At 44.9% G+C, this 25,865-nt stretch overlaps 2 protein-coding genes across 2 annotated transcripts in view; one reads left to right on the top strand and one right to left on the bottom strand.

Moving 5' to 3' along the window:
- The window catches only part of PITPNC1 (phosphatidylinositol transfer protein cytoplasmic 1), a 140,393-nt gene extending 132,929 nt beyond the window's left edge, over positions 1-7,464 (bottom strand). The window contains exon 1 of the mRNA XM_028713014.2: positions 7,199-7,464. The gene's annotated coding sequence lies outside the window, so the exon portion shown is untranslated. The remainder of the gene's footprint in view (positions 1-7,198) is intronic.
- A 1,030-nt stretch (positions 7,465-8,494) lies between these two features.
- PSMD12 (proteasome 26S subunit, non-ATPase 12) lies at positions 8,495-25,395 on the top strand. The gene is made up of 11 exons (XM_028712996.2): positions 8,495-8,716; positions 13,537-13,596; positions 14,629-14,757; positions 16,573-16,680; positions 17,470-17,574; positions 19,980-20,129; positions 20,267-20,401; positions 22,357-22,469; positions 23,022-23,196; positions 23,721-23,798; positions 24,950-25,395. The coding sequence occupies exons 1-11, from the start codon at positions 8,609-8,611 to the stop codon at positions 25,157-25,159; spliced, it is 1,371 nt and encodes a 456-aa protein (XP_028568829.1). The 5' UTR covers positions 8,495-8,608; the 3' UTR covers positions 25,160-25,395.
- The last annotated feature ends 470 nt before the right edge of the window (positions 25,396-25,865 follow it).

A 25,865-nucleotide genomic window follows, 5' to 3' on the forward strand; every position in this document is an offset into this window, starting at 1 on the left:
CACACTCAGCTAGAAGGCCCACTGGTGGCTTGCCTTAACACATCTAACAAACAAAAGCCTGCTCTACTGTTACCCAGAGGAAATAGCTATATTTAGAAGTCAGGTTCTTTTATGGCTGCAGTACATTATAATTTTAGATTACGTTGACTTTTAATGCAGCTATAGATTTGGCTATTGAACCACAAAAAATAGAATAAAGGCTACTCTCAAATTACTATGTTTGACCATATTCTCACATTTTTTACTGAATGGGCTTCTTGCTTTACATGCGCCTGTGGTGCAAGCAAAAGCTTGCATAGCAGCTACTATCATAGTGTCTTACATGAAGTAAACAGGGCTTGGGTAACACTCACAAACTTTGCATATTGAAAGCAAGGGGAAACCTGCCCCCTCTGTTCAGTTCCTAGATAAAACTGCATCAGAATGTGGAGCTGCAGAGGGTCTCTGCAGGCTGTAGGGTGGGGTGCAAGAACCATGAAAACAGAGGTGGATTCGGGGCAGCACAACCGGTTCTGCCACAGTGAATGCTGAGCCTAGGGGGTACAGCAGGGCATTGCAACTATGACATAGTGAATTGAGCAGAACAGAAGGCAAGAGGCAGGGTTTATGCCAAATTTGGGTCTTGCACAGGGCGCTGCTGAAGTTCAAAAGACCAAAGCCCTTCCCTGATGAAAAATCCTATTGAATTACTTGAATGAGTTCCTTCATTGCTCAAGGACGATAAGGGTGGGTCTGCTCCCAAAATCAAACAATAGCTCCAACACCCAAACAATGCTCCATGCAGCATAGCATTGGCTCAGTCTCTTAGTACCAGTTTGTGCTTTTGAAATACACATGAAAATAGTTTAGTGGTTGGTATAACATCAGAGGGACAGAAGACCATGACATCACAGCTCTCTTTTGTGATGAGACAGGATGGCTATGTTCTACCTCCACTACTGGAAGCAGTATGCCTCTGAATGCCCAGTTGCTGGGAATCACAAGTGGGCAGGGTGCTGTTGCGCTCAGGTCCTGCTTTTCGGCTTCCCATAAGCATCTGGTTGGCCACTGTGAGAAGAGGAAGCTGGGCTACCTGGGCCAGTGGCCGGACATAGCAAGCTCATCTTACGTCCTTATAAGAAAAATGATTTTACATAAGGAAGGATTTGCGCTTATTACAATGTATTCGCACTAATAATAATAATAATAATAATTTATTTATACCCCGCCCATATGGCTGGGTTTCCCCAGCCACTCTGGGCGGCTTCCAACAAAATATTAAAATACAATAGTCCTTCAGATATTAAAAGCTTCCCTAAACAGGGCTGCCTTCAGGTGTCTTCTAAAAGTCCTTTGACATCTGGTGGGAGGGTGTTCCATAGGGCGGGTGCCACTACCGAGAAGGCCCTCTTCCTGTAAGACCCGAATCTTATAATTGAATTGTCTAGTTCAATTTTTATTTTCATATAATGCATAAATACACATATATACACAATTTACATTTTTAAAATTAGTAGCACAACATGCAGACCTTTCGCTTATTGTTTCATTCCATTACAAACTTACTCCAGTTATCTCAAATTTATACCAGCAGTGAAAAAGTTTTAAATAGGTTCAGATTATGCTTACGCTTCATGTAATTAGCAAGAAGGAACCAAGTTCTCTCAAAACTGTTTGTTCCATCTTCCTTTTCTTAATCCAGCGGTGTGGATAATAACCAGATCGGTGTGATATATATATTTAGAATATCAAATATCCTACACATTCTTAAATTCAGATGAGAAACTGCTTCATAGAGCTTCTATTTCTGTTCTTGGAAAACATTTTAATACTACACTCATAGGCTGCACAGAAGCAGAACTTGATCATTTATATGTTAAGAAGTCTAAGCGCTCCTGCTGTGTTATGACTAATGTATTAAGATGCTGACCCACTGAAATGATGTAAGGTGTCAAGGCTATAGTAGCATCTGTCATATGCTGTGATTACAAGTGCTAAATATTCCTCACCCTCTAAATACAAAAGCAGAAGAGCCACCGCAGAAGAGATTATGTTTAGGCAGATAAAAGAGGTGAATGGTAAGAGAGATTGTGGGAGATGAACCCATAGGGAAAGTCTGGGGTGAGCTGATGAAAATCAAAGCTATTCAAAATCATCACTGAAAATGCCAATTTAAACAGGGAGGGCCTATCACTAGGGGGTGAAGCTATTGTCTCAGTTGGCAAATGCTCCAAAGTAGCACCAACCGCAGTGGCAGACTCTCCCGGCCACTCCCCTTTGTTGGAGATCCAAGCAATGTGTCCCATAGGCCTGCAACACCAACCCTAAAGCATTTCCTTATTTATTTATATACCGCTTCAAACTGAAATAGGTAAGTATCTTACACAAAATCATCAAATACACAAACCACAATAAGATCCAGTTTCCAATGCAAAATACAGTTACAAATCCATAGCCGAGTAAACACTGTATGGAGGCGAAATACAATCCAACCTCTGTCTGGCAAGGCCTGGGCAAGATAGAAAGCTTTCACTAAAAGATGTATAAATTTGGTGCATATTTGATAAAGGGTAGGGATTAGCCAACCCAAGTCTTGGGGGTAAGGAGCTGCCAACTACCCCACTTAAGCATCTCCACCACCAATTCCCCAGCAGGGGCATACAAAAGGTAAAGGGACCCCTGAGCATTAGGTCCAGTTGTGGCCGACTCTGGGGTTGCGGCGCTCATCTCGCTTTATTGGCCACGGAGTCAGCGTACAGCTTCCGGGTCATGTGGCCAGCATGACTAAGTCGCTTCTGGCAAACCAGAGCAGCACACGGAAATGATGTTTACCTTCCCGCCAGAGCAGGAAGTAGACCTATTTGTCTACTTGAACTTTTACATGCTTTCGAACTGCTAGGTTGACAGGAGCAGGGACCGAGCAACGGGAGCTCACCCCATCGCGGGGATTTGAACCGCCAACCTTCTGATTGGCAAGTCCTAGGCTCTGTGGTTTAATCCACAGCGCCACCCGCGTCCCGGCAGGGGCATATAGGTCTCACCAATAACCAAGTCCCGTGCCATACAGGGCTTTGTGTGCAAATACCGTAACTTCAACTTGAACCAATAGCATAGTGGCAGTGCCGATTACTTGAACAAAGCTATCACATGTTGCTGTTACGCACTCCTACCCACTTAGCTCTCCAGTGATAATAATGGATGGAGGAGCATCCCCAGGCTATGTACCTAAACCTTCAGGGGAAGTACAACTCTCTGCAGAACAGGTAACCAAGCAAGATCCCAAACTCAGGAACTACCCATTCATAGGGCTTCCATTTGGTCAGGATTCAGCTTCGGTGTATTGGCCTTCATCCAGGCCATTACTATTTCCAGGTACTGGTTCCACACATGTACTGTACAGCCACACTTGATTCAGGCATTTCACAGGAACAGAGCTGTGAGCATCAACTTGCTGGAAACACTACAACAAATTTCCTAATGCAGGCATAGCATACTCGGCCCTCCATGTGTTTTTGGGACTACAACTCCCATCATCCCTAGCTAACAGGACCAGTGGTCAGGGATGATGGGAGTTGTAGTCCCAAAAAACGTCTGGAAGGCCAAGTTTGCCTATGCCTGTCCTAATAATTATCATCAGTGGCTTCATAAAGATGTTAAAGAGCACTGGGGATAGAAGTGTCTTGTGACACTCAACAGTTCAACAGTCAAGGAGCCAAAATGCAATCTTTGGCCTGCTGCCTGCAGGTACACCAGAAAATGTTATCTTATGCTGAAGTTAAGATTCAACTGCCAGTCCAGTTGAGGACATCTTGTCCTTTGCCTCAGACAGCAAAGTATCTTGGGCTGGACTTAAAGTAATTGCTGTGACTGGCGGAATTGGCACTTCTACACTGTACCCTTTCCATATTTGTAAGCACTTGATTATTTAGTGTGATAGCACCTGCCTTTTAGAACTCTCTGCCTATTGAGATTAAGCAGACGCCTTCATTGTACTCTTTTGGGTGCCTAATAAAAACATTCTTGCTTAGAAAAACTCACCCAGATGCTTAGAATGTTAAGGTAATATTAATCTATTTTAGTATTTTACGGAAACCTCATTTTTAATATATCAACCAATAAGTAACAGATTTTCTCCCTGCTGTTAAAAACAACATAAAATTGTCTCAAGAATTTCTTTCAAAAACCTTTCCCAAGGAAATTATAAAGGGAACAAAATAATACATAAGGAACAATATCCTCCCTCTGCCTGGCCACAAATACAAAAACAATGGTTTTACAAGGTATTTCACTATACAGTATTTCCTTCTCTCTAAATATGCTACGAGCATAGCTTGAAATTTCAACAATAAATGCATTCCTCTTTGTGCCAACAGAAAATTTGACAAAATAGGAAGACCACAATCAGATTTAACAGAATAAAACGGCAAAAATGGCAGTTCGGCAATTAATATCTGGTTACCGAAAGGTCCCACTCTTTAACTTTATTTTTTATGCACAACTTTGCAGACATAGGAGTAACAGCCTCAAGGTCATCAGGAAGGAGTCCTTAAAGATTAAAATCAAGTTTTAGCTATCTTTTATTTTCTGAACAAGCATGCACACTAAGTGATTGTGCTAACAATTAAAACTTCTAGATTCAGGTAGGTAGCCGTGTTGGTCTGATGAAGTCGAAATAAATTTAAAAATTGTCCAGTAGCGCCCTAGAGACCAAAGAAGTTTGCAACTAAACATTTATTTTAAAATCTTTCATTTTGCTATCCATACAAGGTTCTCACAGCAGTTTCGAAACTGAAAAACAAATACACATCATCTGCCTGCCAGTAAATTCATACACTTGAGGTGTATGTTTTTAGGACCCACCTTATTTTTATGGATGGAAGTGGTTTTAAATTGTTTTATATTGTGTTTTAATGCCGTAACCTGTCCTGGGATCTTATGAAGGGTGAATAATAAATAAATTATTAATAGTACAAATCCACGTAATTAAAAAGAAAAATAACACAAATAACCAAAACTATAAACACAGCAGTAAATTATTAGCAATTAATTATCCAATTTTTTTTTTATGGGACGCGGGTGGCACTGTGGGTAAAAGCCTCAGCGCCTAGGGCTTGCCGATCGAAAGGTCGGCGGTTCGAATCCCCGCGGCGGGGTGCGCTCCTGTTGCTCGGTCCCAGCGCCTGCCAACCTAGCAGTTCGAAAGCACCCCCGGGTGCAAGTAGATAAATAGGGACCGCTTACTGGCGGGAAGGTAAACGGCGTTTCCGTGTGCTGCGCTGGCTCGCCAGATGCAGCTTTGTCATGCTGGCCACGTGACCCGGAAGTGTCTCCGGACAGCGCTGGCCCCCGGCCTCTTGAGTGAGATGGGCGCACAACCCTAGAGTCTGTCAAGACTGGCCCGTACGGGCAGGGGTACCTTTACCTTTACCTTTAATTATCCAATTTAAATAAAAATCTCTGATGTATTATTATTTCAAGTCATTGATTTATATCTACTCTGGCACAGGCTGTGAAGAATGAAGCAGAGTTACACTCTGAGCCCATACAGAAATTAATAGGCTTAAGCTTATCTCTGCATAGATCAGTATCTTAACCTTACAAGGACTTTACTGGTCAGGTTATACAGGTTTATGTTACTATGGGCAACAGAGTAGTAAAGTGAAATAGAATTGTCATCAAACTTGACCTTGAAGTTTGTAAAGAAAATAAGTAGATTATACTAATAAATTGCAAAGCAGAACCACCACATAAATTTAATGTATGTTTTTTGACAAAGAAATAGAAAGCCAAAGACTTGAACATTTTTTCAAAGCTGGGGGGGGGGGCAAAAAAACAAGGAATGTGGTTTTTAATATCTTGGATATTCTAACAGGCAGTTTTGCCCCCTCCTTTTAAAGGAGTTGCCACTGTAATATGTTTTTAACTACAAGAACATTCCTACTTCCCTGAAGAAAGGAAAGCAACAAAAAAGACAGGGAAAAGCTCTCACAAACAAGCACTAAAGTAGCTTACAAATCCACTCAGTTTTATCATTTAACTGCTATGATTGGATAAATAAGGCTGAAACACTACACACAAACACTTGGGAGAAAGCCCCACTAAACATACTGAGTACAGTGGTACCTCTGGTTGAGAACAGGATCCATTCCGGAACCCTGTTCGCAACCTGAATGGAACGCAACCCGCGTCTGCCCAGGTTGCAATTTGCTGCTTCTGCACATGCTTATGATGTCATTTTGCGTGTCTGCGCATGCGCAAGTGGCGAAACCTGGAAGTAACCCTTTCCGGTACTTCCAGGTTGCCATGGGATGCAACCTGAAAAACGTATCATGAAGCAAACGTAACAAGAGGTATGACTGTAAACAGGATTAGGCTAGCAAGACATTGAGAGAGTGTGTGTGTACAAGATACTATCAGTATTAAAATAATCATAAACTATAAATAGGAGTAAGATATTCTTAAGCAGTAACTTCCCTTTTTGTCAAGTCTAGCAAACTCAGTTTTAACATATTGTTAGTGGTTTGTGGGTACCAGATTCCCCCAAATTTCTGGGTCCAGTAGGGGTTAGAATTTAATCAAGGCAAATGTTAAGCCATGCCTGTTTCTTGATCAGGAAATTGCCTGGGGTGACTGAACATTTGGAAGACAAAAGGAAGGTAATGGGCCAGTAGGAAGGCTAAATGAGAAGGGATCATGTGCCAGACAACAAATGGGAGGGGGCCCTCCTTCCTTCAGCTCAGAGTTAGTTAGAATAACAAAAGGCAGGGTTTGTTTAAAGTGGGCTGGATGCGGGGGGGGGGGGGGAGGTGGGAGGTTGCAGGCTGTTAAAGTCAGCAATCTAGAGAGAGGAATGGCTTAGGGGGTTGGACTAGATGACCCTCAGGGTCCTCCCAACTCTACAATTCTGTGATTCTGTTTCAATAGTTGCGTCTACGGGAAAAGCAAGACCCTCTTAGGGGAGTTAATGCTGTGAACCCCTCCATCATAGGCTCAGGTTGTATATATGTGTAAATAAACCATATATCACAAAGACACCACAGTCTCCTCTATGTCTCATTCTCAAAAGGAAACACAGACCCTGGGAAACAAGCCCGGAACCCCAGAAATCTCACATGAGAGCTTTTCAAACTGCATTTCTGCCTTTCACACATGCAATCCGGGAGGGGAAGTGCAAATGAATTGTAAGTGGTGTGTATGAAATCTGTGTGGTGTACCTTACCTACACCACTTGTGAAACTTCTCGTGCTCTGGCGTCTTTTCATCTCTTCATTACTGAACCAAGGACTATCATGCGCAGCAGCAAAGTACAAGTGGAACAGCACGTTCCCAGCCATTGGACCCTCCTGTACCTGTCTAGGCATGCCAAACAAAAAACAAAAAAACACTGCTTATGCCGCTGATTAGGAACCTAGGAAGCAGCCTTAACAGAGTCTGTCTACCACAGTATTGTCACCATGATTAAGAACAATTCAGACAAGGGAATTTCTTGCACTCGGAACAGGTGATGTGTCACCGAGACAAGTGCGAGGCTCTTTAGAGTTTATGGCAAGTGTTGGGATTTTCCTCACAGACCCCCTGAAATCAAAGTGCCTAACCGAGCCGCATCCTCGATTATATATACTGTAAATCTAACGACTCAAATAAAAATAATAATCGATTCATTTCAGTGGGGCACTCTGGGGGCGGAGAGTTTCCATATCCAGAACAGAACAGGGCATTTCTCAGTGCCCTCATTTGTGAAAACGAGCAAGGCCTTCAATAATAACAGAAGCAGGCTTAACCTTTTCCTTCCAAGTAGCCCGTCTGACAAGACTTTAGAACGGCCAACATCCTTCCTGAACCCAGGGTGCTTTCATTGTGGGTTTTTTTACAGAGCGTAGGTTGCACAATGAAGCCTCTCTGGAAGATGGCATGGTAGCGAGCAGTCTCCTCAAATTTCCAACTGCTTGCCATTGAAAATTTTCTTTTTGTAATAATAATAATAATTTATTATTTATACCCCACCCATCTGGCTGGGTTTCCCCAGCCGCTCTGGGCGGCCCTCAACAGAATATTAAAAACACGACAAAAACACTTTTGTCCATCAGAAGTACCTGGGTCTAATAATAATCCCAATATACCTACTTATTTTTACCACTGAAGTGCATAAATTTATTATTATTATTATTATTATTTTAATTACTATTACTACCATTATTATTATTATTATTATTATTATCATCATCATCATCATTATTAGCAGCAGCTTGTGTCTCAGCTGATGTCAGTTTACTGGGGTTTAAAATAAAAAAGTGTCCCATGGGGCATTTTCAAACGCCTCAGCTTTCATCTCCGGCTTCTCGGCCTCCGCCTCTCACCCTGAAGAAGGACCCCATCACTCGAGGCGGGAAGAACCGCCGAGCCCGCTTTAGGCGTCTACCGCAGTGCCTGCTGCTGCTGCTCTTTTCTCAGAGCAGAGCTGGGAAAGGGAGGGGTCCTCCCGGGACAGCTGTCTTTGTAAGCGCCTATGCGCCTAAGGGTTTCCGGTTCCGGTGAGTCAGTGTCTGTGTCTCTCTCTGAGGGAGACCAAGCGAGCGGTTTTTGCCTGTGAAGAAGCTCCGGGAGACTCGGTGCCGGACGCGGGCCCAGCATGGCGGACGGCGACGCGGAGCGGGCCGATGGCCGCATTGTGAAGATGGAGGTGGACTACAGCGCCACCGTGGACCAGCGCTTGCCCGAGTGCGAGCAGATGGCCCGGGTGAGGGACTGGGCCGAGGAGGGGCTGAGTCATGGCGCGGCGGGCCAGCCTAGGCCGCGTCGCTCAGAGCTGGCGGCAGCTGGGCCCTGAGGGGAAGGTCGCCGCCGTCCGGCCAAGGGAGGACGGCGGCGCGGGTGGGAGGGCGCTCGGGAAAGGGGGTCGCCGGCGTTGGGCGAAGCCGCGGCGCCCCCGGGGATGGCCTGATGGCTACGTCGGTCTGATCGTCACGGGCCCAGTTTCCTCCCCTGCTCAGGCGGCTGGAGCCACACGGGAGGATCCTTTTGCGAAAGGGACATGCATGTTTGGGGAAGGGGGCGGCCGCAGAAAGTGGCTCCCCCGCAGCACAATCCGAGAGACATTTGCGGTTCAAAACCGGGATGAAGCTGCTCCATTTCGCGCTCCCCACCCCTATTCTGGACAAGGGAGACTTCCCAATAATCAGTTAAGGGGTGTGCTGGTCGCGATAGCTTTGTGTCACCGGGACAGCCTCTTGCGGCCAAAATTAAAATGTTGGACCCGAGTAGCTTGGAAGAATGGAAATAGGCAAAGAGACGGAGGGAGAGAGCTTGCGACTATAGTTAGGTGATGATCGGAATAAGGATGCAGGTCTCGAGTTGACATGTGCACTGTTGCAAATATTTGCTGCATTTGATAAAGCCGCTAGTGTACTGTGGATTGTTTTATCTTGCTTTCAGCCATGGTCAAAGCTGCATCGAGCAGTGCATGTTACCAATATTAGGTCTATGGCAGGCATGGCCAAACTTGGCCCTCCAGCTGTTTTGGGACTACAATTCCCATCCCTGACCACTGGTCCCGTTAGCTAGGGATGATGGGAGTTGTAGTCCCAAAACAGCTGGAGGGCCAAGTTTGGCCATGCCTGGCCTATGGTTATCCTGAGAGATGTAATCAATGCAAAGTTATTCTTTAGTGTCCTTCCTAAGATTTGTGGCTACCTCTGTTGCTCTTTTTAAACCATATTGCTTTGGCTAGTGGCTGATGCAAATAAAGATGATTCTGAACCATTTGTTGAAGGTACATAACTCCATGGTGTGTGCTGCACTGTTTAGTGCTCCTTTTGTTTTGTTGCAAATCTGCATTGATTATAGTTAGAGGGGATACCAAAGGAGGAGTGAATGCACCTTTTATTTCTGCAGGAGAGTTATTGTATTTTCTATTCATTTTCTAATAAATAGCACTGGGGCTCTTATGACAATAGTACAAGAAGCAATATAGTGGCTTTAATTTCTAGAGTGAAAATAGCTAATTCAGAACTTATTTTTCTGATGATGCTCCTGTCATTTATTCTCCGAAGTATTGCCACTACTTCACTGCAATTCTTTTTATATTTTGCTGGAAGCCGCCCAGAGTGGCTGGGGAAACCCAGCCAGATGGGCGGCGTATAAACAATAAAATTATTGTTGTTGTTGTTATTCTCCACTGCTCTTTTTCTTGGTTGGGATACTGTTAGTCTGCTGTCTTCTCCCAGCAAACAGGGCAAGTAGCAATTGTAGCTGGACTTGTTCTTGGGCTGTGATAAATTTGTGGCTGCTGGTCCTCTGAGGTGGTTAAAGCAGTGTTTCCCAACCGGTGTTCCGCGGCACACCAGTGTGCCGTGAGACCTTGCCTGGTGTGCCGTGGGAGGGAGGCGGGGCGGCGGCGGCATCTCCTGCTGGATGCAAATCCAAACATGGCGGGCGCCTCCCTCGCTCCTTTGTAGGCGGACCATCGAGAGAGAAAGAAAAGGAGGCGAAAGAGCGAGAGAAGGCGCCTGCGCGGAAAGAGGAGCGAGCAGTGCGCCTGCGCGCCGCGGCGCCCGAGATCGCTTCTCCCCACCGCCCCTTGTTTCAAAAGAGGTCCGGGGACAGCGGGAAGCGCTTCGCGCTGCCCCCGGACCTCTTTTGAAGCAAGGGGCTGCGGGGAGATTGCTTCTCCCGGTGCTCCGAAGCGGGGCGGGGGGGGCGGGAACCTGCAGCGCGGGGCGCCCTTTGGAGGACGCCCCGTGCTTCGCGCAGCTGTCCGCAAGCCTTGGGCGCCTGGGGGAACTCCCCCCCCCCCGGCGCGCAAGGCTTGCGGGCGGCAGACTGCAGCGCGGGGCGCCCTTTGGAAGACGCCCCGTGCTTCGCGCAGCTGTCCGCAAGCCTTGGGCGCCTGGGGGAACTCCCCCCCCCCCGGCGCGCAAGGCTTGCGGGCGGCAGACTGCAGCGCGGGGCGCCCTTTGGAGGACGCCCTGTGCTTCGCGCAGCTGTCCGCAAGCCTTGGGCGCCTGGGGGAACTCCCCCCCCCCGGCGCGCAAGGCTTGCGGGCGGCAGCCTGCAGCGCGGGGCGCCCTTTGGAGGACGCCCCGTGCTTCGCGCAGCTGTCCGCAAGCCTTGGGCGCCTGGGGGAACTCCCCCCCCCCCGGCGCGCAAGGCTTGCGGGCGGCAGCCTGCAGCGCGGGGCGCCCTTTGGAGGACGCCCCGTGCTTCGCGCAGCTATCCGCAAGCCTTGGGCGCCTGGGGGAACTCCCCCCCCCCCGGCGCGCAAGGCTTGCGGCGGCAGCCTGCAGCGCGGGGCGCCCTTTGGAGGACGCCCCGTTCTTCGCGCAGCTGTCCGCAAGCCTTGCGCACCCAGGGGAACTCCCCCCCCCCCGCGCGTGCACGGCTTGCGGGCGGCAGCCAGCAGCGCGGAGCACGGGGCGCCCTCCGTAGGAGGCTGCGGAGGGTGGCGCGGAGCTGCCCGCGCTCCAGGGCTTCTTGCAGCTCCGCGCCACCCCCGGATCCCGGTGCGAAGCCGCGCGGGGCTGCAGAGGGTGGCACGGAGCTGCCTGCGCTCCAGGGCTTCTTGCAGCTCCGCGCCACTCCCCGGATCCCGGCGCGAAGCCGCGCGGGGCTGCGGAGGGTGGTGCGGAGCTGCCTGCGCTCCAGGGCTTCTTGCAGCTCCGCGCCACCCCCCGGATCCCGGCGCAAAGCCGCGCGGGGCTCCGGAGGGTGGCGCGGAGCTACCTGGGCTCCAGGGCTTCCTGCAGCTCTGCACCACCCTCTGGATCCTGGCGCGAAGCCGCGCGGGGCTCCGGAGGGTGGTGCGAAGCTGCCTGCGCTCCAGGGCTTCTTGCAGCTCCGCGCCACCCCCCGGATCCCAGCGCGAAGCCGCACGGGGCTCTGGAGGGTAGCGCAGAGCTGCCTGCATCCCGAAGCCTGGTGCGCGCTGAAGAGCGCCCCCGGGCTTCACGCACCTCTCCGCAAGCCTGGGGAGAGCAGTGTGGCTCCCTAGGCTTGCGGATATCAGGCTGTTCTGGGGTCGGGGGAAGCTTGGGCTTCCCCCGCGCCTGCCCCGTGCCTGGGGGGGGGAATTTTTTTTTCTTTATTCTCCCCCCAAAAAATTAGGTGCGTCTTATGGGGCGGTGCGTCCTATGGGGCGAAAAATATGGTAGTCAATATAGGCACAGAGTTAAATTTTTTAACATTTTCTAATGGTGGTGTGCCTCGAGATTTTTTTCATGAAACAAGTGTGCCTTTGCCCAAAAAAGGTTGGGAAACACTGGGTTAAAGGACAGGTTACCCTTCTGCCACCCTAGTGGGAATGAAGGAACTGATTGTTGCTTCAGGATTCAACTGAGTAACTGTAGAGCTTCATTTGCTTACCATAATTTCTACTAAACACAGGGAACAGGATAGGCAGTGACAGGGCTCTCTTATAGCAGCACCTTCCCCTTTAAGCAACAAGGCTTCCAAGTTAGAAAACTAGCTAATTCCAGGCAAATTGGGAGTGTGTTCACTGCTTTTAAAAAAGTCAGGGACAGCAACAGTTATGTCCATAAATTTCCTCTTGTGTACAGTGTTACCTTGGGTTAATAACTTAATTCATTCTGGAGGTCCATTTTTAACCTGAAACTGTTCTTAACCTGAGGTTCCACTTTAGCTAATGGTTCCGCCGCGCTGCCACTGTGCGATTTCTGTTCTCATCCTGAAGCAAAGTTCTTAACCCAAGGTACTATTTCTGGGTTAGCAGAGTCTGTAACCTGAAGCGTCTGTAACCTGGGGTACCACTGTATATGAATACCGTACATACATTACAAAAGAGCTTTTGATAACACTTACCTAGATAAATGATGGCTGAAGACTTGGCTTCAGTAGCCTTTTATAACTTCTGGAAGTCTCTTAAGAAAGATTGGTCTAGTTATGACTAACTGCAGTCCTATTCTGAAGTCCTGTTGAATTCAGTGGGGCTTACTCCTGGGTAAGTGAGGTTAGAATTGTAGTCTAATTCCAGTTGAAATCAACAAAAAAATATTTTGCAATGTATTTAAATCCTCTAGTTTGTAGTGGGAAGTGACCACAATTAACTGATGGCCGTGACTCATTTGGCCATGATTGGGCCCTGTTACCTTCAAAACGTAAAGGTACCCCTGCCCGTACGGGCCAGTCTTGTCAGACTCTAGGGTTGTGCGCCCATCTCACTCAAGAGGCCGGGGGCCAGCGCTGTCCGGAGACACTTCCGGGTCACGTGGCCAGCGTGACATCGCTGCTCTGGCGAGCCAGAGCCGCACACGGAAACGCCGTTTACCTTCCCGCTAGTAAGTGGTCCCTATTCATCTACTTGCACCCGGGGGTGCTTTCGAACTGCTAGGTTGGCAGGCGCTGGGACCGAGCAACAGGAGCGCACCCCGCCACGGGGATTCGAACCGCCGACCTTTCGATCGGCAAGCCCTAGGCGCTGAGGCTTTTACCCACAGCGCCACCCGCGTCCCTAGGTACAATAAGGACGACTTATTTTAACTCAGCTTTGTTAAATGTCATGTTGGATATGTGGTACATTTTTAGTACTTTTTTCTTGTATTTTAGGATGGAAGGCTTCAAGAAGCAATTGAGACTTTGCTTTCCTTGGAAAAACAGACTCGAACTGTAAGTATAGCATACTGAATAACATTGCTTTTTAAAAGGTCATTTTAAAAGCCCCCTATTATGGAATATATCATCTAGCACAGGGGTCAGCAAACTTTTTCAGCAGGGGGCTGGTCCACTTCTCCCTCACACCTTGTGGGGGGCTGGACTATATTTCTTTTGGGGGGGGGGGTGAACGAATTCCTATGCCCCACAAATAACCCAGAGATGCATTTTAAATAAAAGGACACATTCTACTCATGTAAAAATACATTGATTCCCGGATCCAGCCCCCGGGCCTTAGTTTGCCTACCCATGATCTAGCATGAATTTGTCACCCCTTAATTACTTTTAGCCATCCTATTGTACTTGGCAAGGGTTAAAATGGTGAATCATTTCCCAGACTTTCAATGCATGCATATGAATGGTGGGGATTTTTATTCATTCTAATAACTATGATTGCAGAAACAAGAGGGTGCAAAAAAGTTTTTGTTACCATAGCCTACAGGACCATGTGTTGTGTCTAGTGTTGCACCAGAGAGGTTGCACTGTCACAACAGAACTTTCATACCCTTTCGTTCACATGTACCCCCCAGATCTGCTCCACAGCTGATTTGGGGGGGCTTGAGGGGACAGGAAAGGAAGTTCCTTTGTATGCACTGAAGTCACTTGTGCCAGTGAAGCTGCTGCATTAGATATGAGCCCCATGTTCAAATACTGCTAGTCGCTCTTGTGGAAGAAAGAATAAGTGGGTGGGAATAAAAAAAGGGAGATGTTCCTTGTTCTTTTAGCACACTGGCACTATTCCTCTTTGGTAGGTTTACTTGATGTGAGTAGTAGAACAGTGAATTGATCCTTAGCTTTGGCTTTATGTAACCTAGATTGCCCTCTTACTTGTGGGCCTCAACTTATCTTACGAGGTTGAGGACAAATTTCCATTAATAGCTAGTGACTTTTTTTGATAGCGCTACTCCACTCGGAAGTGCCAGGAATCTTTCTTTGTGTTTACACTTTAGAAACATCTGTGCTTAAGTATATACTTTTGTTTTTTAGGCTTCTGATATGATATCCACATCTCGTATTCTGGTTGCTGTAGTGAAAATGTGCTATGATGCTAAAGACTGGGATGCTCTTAATGAAAATATTATTATTCTCTCGAAGAGGAGAAGTCAGTTAAAGCAGGTAAAATTGTGTTAAGCTGTAAGAAGTGTGGGGTGCTCAAAACCTTGTGTCCATATATTATCTCTTGAGTTTGGTAATCAATCATTGTTCCTTATAGTCAACAACAGGAGGCACCTAGTCTTCCTGCAGAGTAGTGGGCAGAGGGTTTGTGCAGTTTGCAGCAGTTGCTCTCATCCGTGACACTGGTGCTGCGTATCACAAAGTTGCAGCCTGCTGTCATTTTGAAAAAGGGAGTTGTGTCTGTGCCACTGGTGGTTTTTTTAATAATTCACTATTCCTGTGGCAAGTACACTGGAGGCTTCCCCTGCTGTTCTTGATAATACTAGTTGTCACTAATACCCTGGCAACTGTCAATAGAACATCTTAATTGTGCTGTGGTTTATAGAGTGAAGTTGGCAATGAGCTTTCAAAATAGCCTAATAATGCATGCATATTCTGAATGTAGACAATAAAAAAGCTTTGGGCTTATCAGAAATGCTTTATAAGGCATAGGTTTGGAGTGAATATATGTTAGAGCAACATCCAGTAATGCCAGCCTGCTTGCTCAGTGGGAGTTTCTCTTCTTCCCCCTGTGGCCAAGGGCCCACCCCCAAAAAATATTGTAGTCCTGCAGGCCCTCCAACCCTGGTTTGCTTTATGAAGATGTCCTAAATTTGTAACACACATTATATGTTACTAGATGGTGTACGCTTGACTACTTTGTTCATACAACAGTTGTGGCAAAAGCATGCTATGCTTCCTTTTGTTTAGTCCCCCTTCCTTCATTGGGAAGACTTGCTGCTTATTTTTGAGCAACACCACAGGGATATAAGCCACAATTAGTGTGGGAAATGTGTTTAATATGTGTGCATCCATACATTTGATACACTTGCTTCCAGAAATTATTACTGTTGAATTAGATTAACAAACGGCTTAATCTCTACAGATAAATTAGGTATGTGTTTTAGAGTTATGTGTAGGTAATTTGTTATCCTGTTGGAGGTTGCGGGGGGGGGGGGGGCGTGATAGACTGATACTTTTTGTATCCAGAAGTAAAACCTCTATTTTCTCAGCTATTTAAGCTTCTTGAAAAATGAAGGGTTTTTTAAAAAAAGTAAACTTGTTCTAATGAATGATGACTATTCATATAGATGTTAGTTTGTTTTGACCATCTATTTGCGGGAAGGTGGATTAAAATAAATGATAGTGTACAAAAGACATACAATATTTCTGTGGCTCAAAGTGTTCAATAACCATCCAGGCATGCTCACTTGATTGGTTGGCTGGACAGTGTTCTCGAAGCTACCAGCATGAGTTTGACCAAACTGCGGGAGGCAGTGGAAGACAGGAGTGCCTGGCGTGCTCTAGTCCATGGGGTCACGAAGAGTCGGACACAACTAAACAACAACAAGCCACATACTGTGCTAGTATATAACATAAAGGCCTATGTTAACTGTATTGTGAGCTCAAGCTTTGGTCACTGAGAAATAAACAAGGAGTTCTTCTAGTGGAAGTCACTATAGGATATAGGCAAGTTCTGTTGTTTTGCATAAAATGTCTTTTAGACTAAATATCCGTTTTAGCACCTTTAAAGCAAAGCTGCTAAAGTGAGAAAATGGGAGGAGGCATTTGAGCTGAATCCTGCATGAGAGCTGTCTGCTCATTGTGGTTTATATCTTAAGTATAGAAGCAAAGAGTTAGTGGTAACCCCCTTTTCATGTCAAATGTGCCTAACCATTTTTAATTTTGACAGGTATGAAACAGCATAAAAAATAGTGTTCAGATAAATGGGCTATGTTGGCATAGGATTACAAGTTTTCTCATTATTTGTATTAGGCTGTTGCTAAAATGGTCCAGCAGTGCTGTACTTACGTTGAAGAGATCACAGATCTGCCAATCAAACTGCGTTTAATTGATACACTGCGTATGGTTACGGAAGGAAAGGTAAGTATTTTTCCTTTTAAAGAACCGTGCACTTATTTCAAGACTCCCTTGTATACACTCTTGAATCTTAAAACAGCAGCTCCTGTTGATTCTCCAGAGCCGATTGTTGGTGGGGACTACAGAGGGAAGAGCAGAAGGAGAAATCCTGTTACACAAGCGAAAGTCCACCTGTGTGATGTTGGATCTCACCCTATGAGTTGTACCTCTCTAGGTCATATTTGGAGTACCCACAGAAATCAATGAAAAGGATTGTCTAAGGTCTTCCCTGTTAGCCTTGGGCAGGCTTCCTCAACCTTGGCCCTCCAGATGTTTTGAGACTACAATTCCCATCATCCCTGACCACTGGTCCTGCTAGCTTGGGATCATGGGAGTTGTAGGCCAAAAACATCGGGAGGGCCGAGGTTGAGGAAGCCTGGCCCTGGGCATTAATTTTTCCTAATTGTGTTCTGACAAATCCTGGGATGCTGCTTTGCCACGAATGAGCCCTACATGGGGGAGCCAGGAGGGGGCTGGCCTGATTATTGAGTGAGAGTGCAGCCCTTGGTTTGGTAGCAGTAGTGCTGTGGCCTGTAAGAGTCCATCACCAGGAGCCCATTGCTACACTGTGGTGGAATGGAAGTTGGAACCCTTCTCTCCTGGCCCATAAAGAAAGGTCCATTCCTATGGCTGCAAGCAGTGCCATCGCCAGCTTCCCCCCGCCCCGTAGTTTGTGATGATGAGGCAAATCACGCAGTGTTTGTGTGAGCCAAACATACTGCATAAAGTTAATGCTTTCTGCTTCTTTTTTAGATCTATGTTGAAATTGAAAGGGCTCGGCTGACCAATACTCTTGCAACAATAAAAGAGCAGAGTGGTGACGTGAAAGAAGCTGCTTCAATTCTGCAAGAACTTCAGGTGAAGGAGTATATATGCTGGAATACATGACATTGTTTGAAGTACTGCAACTTTAATCCTTTTTAAAATATACTTTAAAAAATATCTTGCTTCAATTGTCACTGTAGTAGAAATGGAAAAAATTAACAAGCCAGGAGCTTTTGGTAACCACCTTTGTATTTTGAATACCTTTTACAGCAGTGCATTTATATCTTAGGCTGGATCCACACAATGGGGCTTTCCTGACATCTTCCGTTCCTCACTGCATTGTAGTGGGGTGGGTGGGACTGTTTAGAAAGGTTTGGGATGGAGCTTGAGTGTGTGTACATGCACGCTGCGGCAAGACTGGAGAATGGGACGAATTTAGTTGGGACTGTTTTGCACACTTTGTAGAAATCGTTGCAAAGTTTAGGTGCTGTCGCTGTGAAGATTGCCAGCTTTCTAATAATATTCTTATAACCTCATTTTCTGGGCTGATGTGCTAAATTGATTTCTGTCAAGAACCAGAACCAATAAAGGTTCTCTAGCTGAATTATGCAGATTGTTTTTAATAAAAAATCGTTAATACAGTGGAACCTCAGATCGATTCGGAAGCTGAGCACCGCAAACCCAGAAGCAATTCCTTCCGTTTTCGAATGCAGTTCGGAAGTTGAATGCCTTCCACTGCGTGCTTTCCCATTTTTTTCAATGGATTTTGCCAACCAACCATTGATCCTTGATTTTTGAACGTTTCAGAAGTTAAACGGTCTTCCGGAACGGATTACGTTCAAAAACCGAGGTTCCACTGTACATTTTGGGGGGCCCCATACTAAATGTTGCAATGTACTTGGACCATTCAGACGTCTAGTACAATTATTACAAATTTCTAGTTTGCTCAAGGGGCAAACTTACTGTTCTTAAATGGATAAAAATTGGAATTAGTTATTGAATTGCTTTTATCACAGAATGTTATTATTTGCTATCCTTAAACAGTTTGAAAAAGCTTTCACCCTTCAGCTATTGGCTGCAATGGTGTCAGGTTACTTTATTATCCAGTTGTATTTTAAAAGGTACAGTACAATTTGCAACTGCCCATAAAAAGCAAGACTAGAGTGAGAGACTAGCGTGATGTCTGCTGTTTCCAGGAACTCTTCTCATTCTGAGAGTTTGTTTGAACCCTGGGTGAGAACCTGGAGGGTGTGTCAGAAGGAAAATGAATTGATACTGATTTATATTAATAGCAACTTTGCATTAATGTAACTTTTTTGAAATATTTTCAGTTGTCTTTTGCTTCAGTTTTCTGCACATTGCTTAATTTTTAATATATTAAGCAGTATAGAAATTAAATAATCACTTGAATATTACGGGGCAGGGGTGTGTTTTTCTTGTGAGCTGTTAGTATAATAGGGCTGGTAAAACATCTTTAGATTCCTAAAGGTTGATGTCAATTTTCATAAGTCTTGAAAACATGTCTGATGAAAACAAATTAATAGAAGTCTGGTTATGGAAATTTGTACAGTATATAGAGTATGCAAAACAAGTTAATCTGCAGATCAACAATAAATACAAATCAGGGAGTGGAATTCAGTGTTGTGGTAAGGTGATCACTCTGTCATTGGAAGCATTTCTCCCTTCTACCCAGCCAGATGGGCTTTGAATAATAATAATAATAATAATAATAAGTAGTAGTAGTAGTAGTAGTAGTAGTAGTCTTATTAGTATTACCCCACTGTACACTGTTCTATGGGTTCTTCCAGCCCTCCCATGCAGCTTGGTGGGGAAGTCCTGTTGAACTGACTTCCTCTCTAGAACAGCAGTTCAGTTGAATCCAACCCAAGATTTTTAAATTTCAAAGTTTTTCTAAGAACAGCAGTACCTGAAGTTTAAAAATTTAAAGTATACTAACTCAAGTAACGCGGGTGGCGCTGTGGGTAAAACCTCAGCGCCTAGGACTTGCCGATCGCATGGTCGGCGGTTCGAATCCCCGCGGCGGGGTGCGCTCCCGTCGTTCGGTCCCAGCGCCTGCCAACCTAGCAGTTCGAAAGCACCTCCGGGTGCAAGTAGATAAATAGGGACCGCTTACCAGCGGGAAGGTAAACGGTGTTCCGTGTGCTGCGCTGGCTCGCCAGATGCAGCTTGTCACGCTGGCCACATGACCCGGAAGTGTCTGCGGACAGCGCTGGCTCCCGGCCTATAGAGTGAGATGAGCGCACAACCCTAGAGTCTGGCAAGACTGGCCCGTACGGGCAGGGGTACCTTTACCTTTACCTTTAACTCAAGCATAAATACTGGCATGTAAACTATAAAACTATATTTGCATGCCTACAGAAGCCATCTTTCTGTACACTTACAATTTAGCTGCAAGACAGCTTTGATGGATAATTCTACCTTGCAAGCTTTAGTTTTGCATATCAGTCTATAAAGTATTAATACATTCTGAATTTTAGGTGGAAACCTATGGATCAATGGAGAAGAAGGAACGTGTGGAGTTCATCTTGGAGCAGATGAGACTTTGTCTGGCTGTGAAAGACTATATCCGAACTCAAATTATTAGCAAAAAAATTAACACCAAATTTTTCCAGGAAGAAAACACAGAAGTAAGTCTGGTGGTGGACGACTTATACTAAGCTGGCTTAGGGGATGTTATGGGCATGTTTTAAGTGGATTTCTCTGTCACATCGGGGAAATTTTACAACCATTTCTGTGTTTAACCTGACACTGTGTTACATTTCAGAAATTAAAACTGAAATACTACAATTTAATGATTCAACTGGATCAACATGAAGGTTCCTACCTTTCCATTTGTAAGCACTACAGAGCCATTTACGATACTCCTTGCATCCAGGCTGAAGGTGAAAAGTGGCAGCAGGTAAAAAAAGACAGAAAGAGAAAGTAGCAAAAACACTGTAACCTGTTCAATTGTCTGCAAAAAATAACACGTAAAGGAATGTCTTACCTTTTTGAGGGAACATTCTCCTTTTTTATCATTTGCTATTGTTTTGGAGAGGACTACTGTTCTGCACTGTGGTCAAGATTTCAGTTTCTTGAATTTCTTCATGTGGCTTAGTTTTCTTTGTGAGGAAACCCCCCCCCCCCCCAATATCAATTGGTCACAGCCATAACTTTACAGTGGTACCTTGGGTTACATACGCTTCAGGTTACAGACTCCGCTAACCCAAGAATAGTACCTCAGGTTAAGAACTTGGCTTCATGATGAGAACAGAAATTGTGCTGCGGCGGCAGGAGGCCCCATTAGCTAAAGTGGTGCTTCAGGTTAAGAACAGTTTCAGGTTAAGTACGGACCTCCAGAACAAATTAAGTACTTAATCCGAGGTACCACTGTATTTTCTGTTGACTATATTATAGCTAAAGCTGTGCCAGTGGAGTAGATTCCATTCAGACTACAGTCATACCTCGAGTTGAATGTGCTTCAAGTTGAGCGCGTTCGAGTTGCGCTCCGTGGCAACCCAGAAGTAATGGAGTGCGTTACTTCCGGGTTTCGCTGCTCGCTCATGCGCAGGCGCTCAAAATGACGTCATGCGCGGAAGCGGCGAAACGCGACCCACAGATGCGCCGTTGTGTTCGGGATGCAACCAGGGCTCCGGAACAGGTCCCTTTGCATCCTGAGGTACCACTGTACCTGAAAATATCTGAAGACCTACGTTCAGACAGATCTTTCAGCTTTTACTCCACCACTATCCACTGCAGTATCTACTCAGTAAGCATCTGAAATGGGCTTGATTCTCATAAATGTGAGGTGTAGAAAGCTGCTAAGGAGGCAAGAACTCCTTGTAATCTGCTCCCACTTTTGCACTTGTGTCAAGAAACCAGAATCACCTGAATTATCTTCCTTGCTTTGGTTATATTTGGAAAATCTCTGTCATCCAATTCAAGTGTGCAGATCAAGCAAACAGTATAATCCTACTTAATGCCTGCTAACTTGCATTACGGGACGCAGGTGGCGCTGTGGGTAAAAGCCTCAGCGCCTAGGGCTTGCCGATCGAAAGGTCGGCGGTTCGAATCCCTGCGGCGGGGTGCGCTCCCATCGTTCGGTCCCAGCGCCTGCCAACCTAGCAGTTCGAAAGCACCCCCGGGTGCAAGTAGATAAATAGGGACCGCTTACAAGCGGGAAGGTAAACGGCGTTTCCGTGTGCGGCTCTGGCTCGCCAGAGCAGCGATGTCACGCTGGCCACGTGACCCGGAAAGTGTCTCCGGACAGCGCTGGCCCCCGGCCTCTTGAGTGAGATGGGCGCACAACCCTAGAGTCTGGCAAGACTGGCCCGTACGGGTAGGGGTACCTTTACCTTTACCTTTAACTTGCATTACAGCTTTCCAAAGGAAGGAATTCGTTTAAATGCAAGACTGCCTTTTTATTGTTTGCATGTTACTTTTTGTACATGAATCATTATTTCCATTAAAAAAAAAAAATCTAGGATGTCCCTAAAGAGCAAGGAATGTATAATAATTTTAAAATGCTGGTTCTAAATAAGATTCCTGCTTGCAACACGAGATTGGATTTGATGACGGATGTAGCATCTTGCAGCTCCCTGCTTGTGTGATCCTATAAGGTGGAGTCGTTTTTAGTACTTTGAGTTGTATCCAATGGTTTCACAGGCAGGTGTTAGCTCATGCAGGCAATCATTCTCTTACTTTCTCTTTGTGTAGCCAATGGTTAAAACCCTCCATAAATTACAGAAAGTTAGATGCATAGGTTGTCTTCTGATCAAGCTGGTGATTTCAGCTTTGTGTGTGTGTTTGCTTTCTTGCATTGCTGCCTCTTGTTCAACTACAAAATCGAGTTTCTTCCTATCTTCTTTTAAACAGGCACTGAAGAGTGTTGTTCTCTATGTCATCCTGTCACCTTATGACAATGAACAGTCTGACCTGGTACACAGAATAAGCACTGATAAAAAACTAGAAGACATTCCTAAGTACAAGTATGTAGCTTTCCTGTTGGCATGCTAATATACTGAGAAACAATCCCCGTAGAATTTGGTGTGACATTTGAAATGTTGTGAAAGCCAGCTAGTCAAGATGTTTATTTAAGGTAGGGTGGAGAACCTATGACTATTATTGCAACTCCCATCATCCCTGACCATTGGCCATTCTGGCTGATCTGGAGGGCCACAGGTTGTTCACCCCTGACAGTTTGTAAAATGACCCAGGAGTTTGTACCCTGCTATTACACATACAAGTAGGGATTTACATTCACAAACTTTCGCATATTGTTTATAACAAACCAGATTCGAACTGGCATGCTTGGAGTACATTCTGCAGTGAACATGGACATACATCTCTGTATACTGTGTCAGTGCACTTCTCTGAATTAGTTTTCTAATATATTAATAATCAAAAAGAAACTGCTGTATTAAATACATTGTTAATGCTGGCAGAAATCTTAAAGGCAAACCTACTATGTTAAGGTGAAGCAGAACAACTTGTGTTGTCAACCAACAATTTACTGAGGCTTTTTCATTCCCCCCCAACAGAGATCTTTTAAAATTATTTACCACTATGGAATTGATGCGTTGGACTACCCTGGTTGAGGAATACGGAAAAGAATTAAGGGAAGGTTCTCTAGAAAGTCCTGCAACAGACGTGTTTGGCTACACAGAGGAAGGTGAAAAGCGATGGAAAGATTTAAAAAACCGAGTTGTGGAGCATGTAAGTTCAATCTGCTTTCTAGCAACAAGTTAGGACTAGGAGGAATACTGATTCTGACAAGCATCCTATTTATAAAATGTTTTGTTTTTTTAAAAAACTGTCAGGAGCTACTGACAGTTAACACATTCTAGCAAAGTGTAAGACATCTCGAATGTCCATCGGGGATTCTGCAGCTTCCAATGGGCTGCAGGAGCCCATCAGAAGCTGCGCTTTGGTTTTTGAAAGCTTTGGAAGTCAAACCAACTTCCAGAACGGATTCCATTCGACTTCCAAGGTACTACTGTATATGTATGTAAAAGATTTTAGAAAACTTACATCCACTGGGGATTAAGGTAGGTTTATGTTATTTTATAGTCTCTTCTGATTAGCTGTTTGCATGTGTAATCTGAGGGTGTCTTCCTAAAATACCAAAACTACATAATTGCTTGGCTTGTGCTACATAAGCCCTTGATTTCATTACAGCATATTTTTTTTGTATTTCAACTGCTATTTTATTATTACCTTCTATTCTTATTTTATTTTAGAATATTAGAATAATGGCAAAATATTACACCAGAATTACCATGAAGAGAATGGCACAACTTCTGGATTTATCAATTGATGTAAGTGATTCTCAGAATTGCTGAGGGCTTTTGTATCATCCCCTTGTTTCCAAAACTGTCACGTGCAGGTTTCATTCAGATGGTCCACGATGTGCCTGTGAAGAGCGCTTAGAGTAAATACAGTAAAATAGAATATACGAATGGGGGACGCGGGTGGCGCTGTGGGTTAAACCACAGAGCCTAGGACTTGCCGATCAGAAGGTCGGTGGTTCAAATCCCCATAATGGGGTGAGCGCCCATTGTTTGGTCCCTGCTCCTGCCAACCTAGCAGTTCAAAAGCACGACAAAGTGCAAGTAGATAAATAGGTACTGCTCTGGCGGGAAGGTAAACAGCATTTCCGTGCGCTGCTCTGGTTCGCCAGAAGCTGGCCACATGACCCGGAAGCTGTACGCCGGCTCCCTCGGCCAATAAAGCGAGATGAGTGCCGCAATCCCAGAGTTGGCCACGACTGAACCTAATGGTCAGGGGTCCCTTTACTTTACCTTTAGAATATAAGAAATATAAGGAGCATTTTAAAAATACGATAAAAAAATCATACAGCATGTAGCACAGCACTTTGCAGTTGCTACGACAGGCAGAAAACTCTTGAAGTGGTCTGTCAAGACTCTCAGCAATTTTCAAGTGGTCTCGGGGGGGGGGGTATTTGGGAACCACTTTTGTTTGAATTTTTTAGTTGAACCTGCTCTTCAACATCTGTTGCAAAAGACATTATATGGAATTACATGATCTCAAATGCACTCTTAACCAGCTAACCTTTCTGCAACACTGTTATCAAATATAACTTTGGCCTGTGTCACACAAGATTTCCTTGACATGCAATAGTACTTTTCCTCCGTGCTACATCTTGGTTTGAGAATACTCAATATAGTTGCATCGCTGGAGACACAATTTTTAAAGAACTGTTTGACATAAGATCAAGATAGCCAAACCAATGAAGTTGAAATGTATTCATTTCAGTGGAACAAAATCAAAGTCTGGATATCTTTGTCTTGTTTCTATCTGTCTATCTATCTATCTATCTATCTATCTATATTTATATTTATATCCCCCTTTTTCTCTTGAAGAATTCCCCTAAGACACAATAGAATGTCACTCAAAGCAATTTTTAAAATTTTATCACCTAATTCAGTGCTGTTTGTTTGCTTTACAGGAATCTGAAGCATTTTTGTCCAACTTAGTGGTGAATAAGACCATCTTTGCAAAAGTTGATAGGCTGGCAGGAATTATCAACTTTCAGAGACCCAAGGACCCAAATAACTTGCTCAATGACTGGTCTCACAAGCTCAATTCACTGATGGCTCTAGTTAATAAAACTACACATCTCATTGCGAAAGAGGAGATGATACATAACTTGCAGTAAGGTGCCTCAGTCGCCTTAATGCTTTAGGGAGGCATTGAATTGGTTACAGAAAAAGACTTTATCCCACTGTATATTTGGTTTTTTCATCTCTTCCCTCCAGGTGAAATTTAGAACATAATCTCTCTTGAAGAATTGTTGAGAATTAAGTTCCTTTGATTATTCATTTGGTTTATAACACTTTTTTGCTGCAATTGATGGAAAAACACAATAAAATCGTATTGCCTGTGTAATGGAAATGGCCTTTGATTTATCCCAGTTTGCCCTCCTTTGTCCAGCAAATATTTTTGCATTGTCTATCTCTATGATCTTCTTACCCTTCCAGGTGTATAAGTATGTTGTAATATTTTCTTTTATAAAGAAATGTAACAAGATTATACTTCAGTGTTAACCTTAAGTACCATTGTGTCTAGAAATGTCAGGTATGGAACTGAATTCCCATTTTTATTCCAATGTTGTGGAATGGTAGTTTTATGGCAGGATGTGACCTAACAGGCAGCATGGAGCAAGTTGTACCTTATTTTCAATTTCCTGTGGATAAATGTCTTTTGTTTGACTTGTATCTTTGCTAAAGTAACACGACTAATTTTACCACAAGCAGACTACGATTGCAGGTGGCTCATCTTGTCTCGATAACTATCTAGATCAGGGGTTAGGAGACCTTGTGGGGGGGGGCGGACTATATTTTGAAAAATAATGAACAAATTCC

The sequence above is a fragment of the Podarcis muralis genome, chromosome 2, assembly GCF_964188315.1.
Source record: "Podarcis muralis chromosome 2, rPodMur119.hap1.1, whole genome shotgun sequence".
Classification (NCBI taxonomy): Eukaryota; Metazoa; Chordata; class Lepidosauria; order Squamata; family Lacertidae; genus Podarcis; species Podarcis muralis.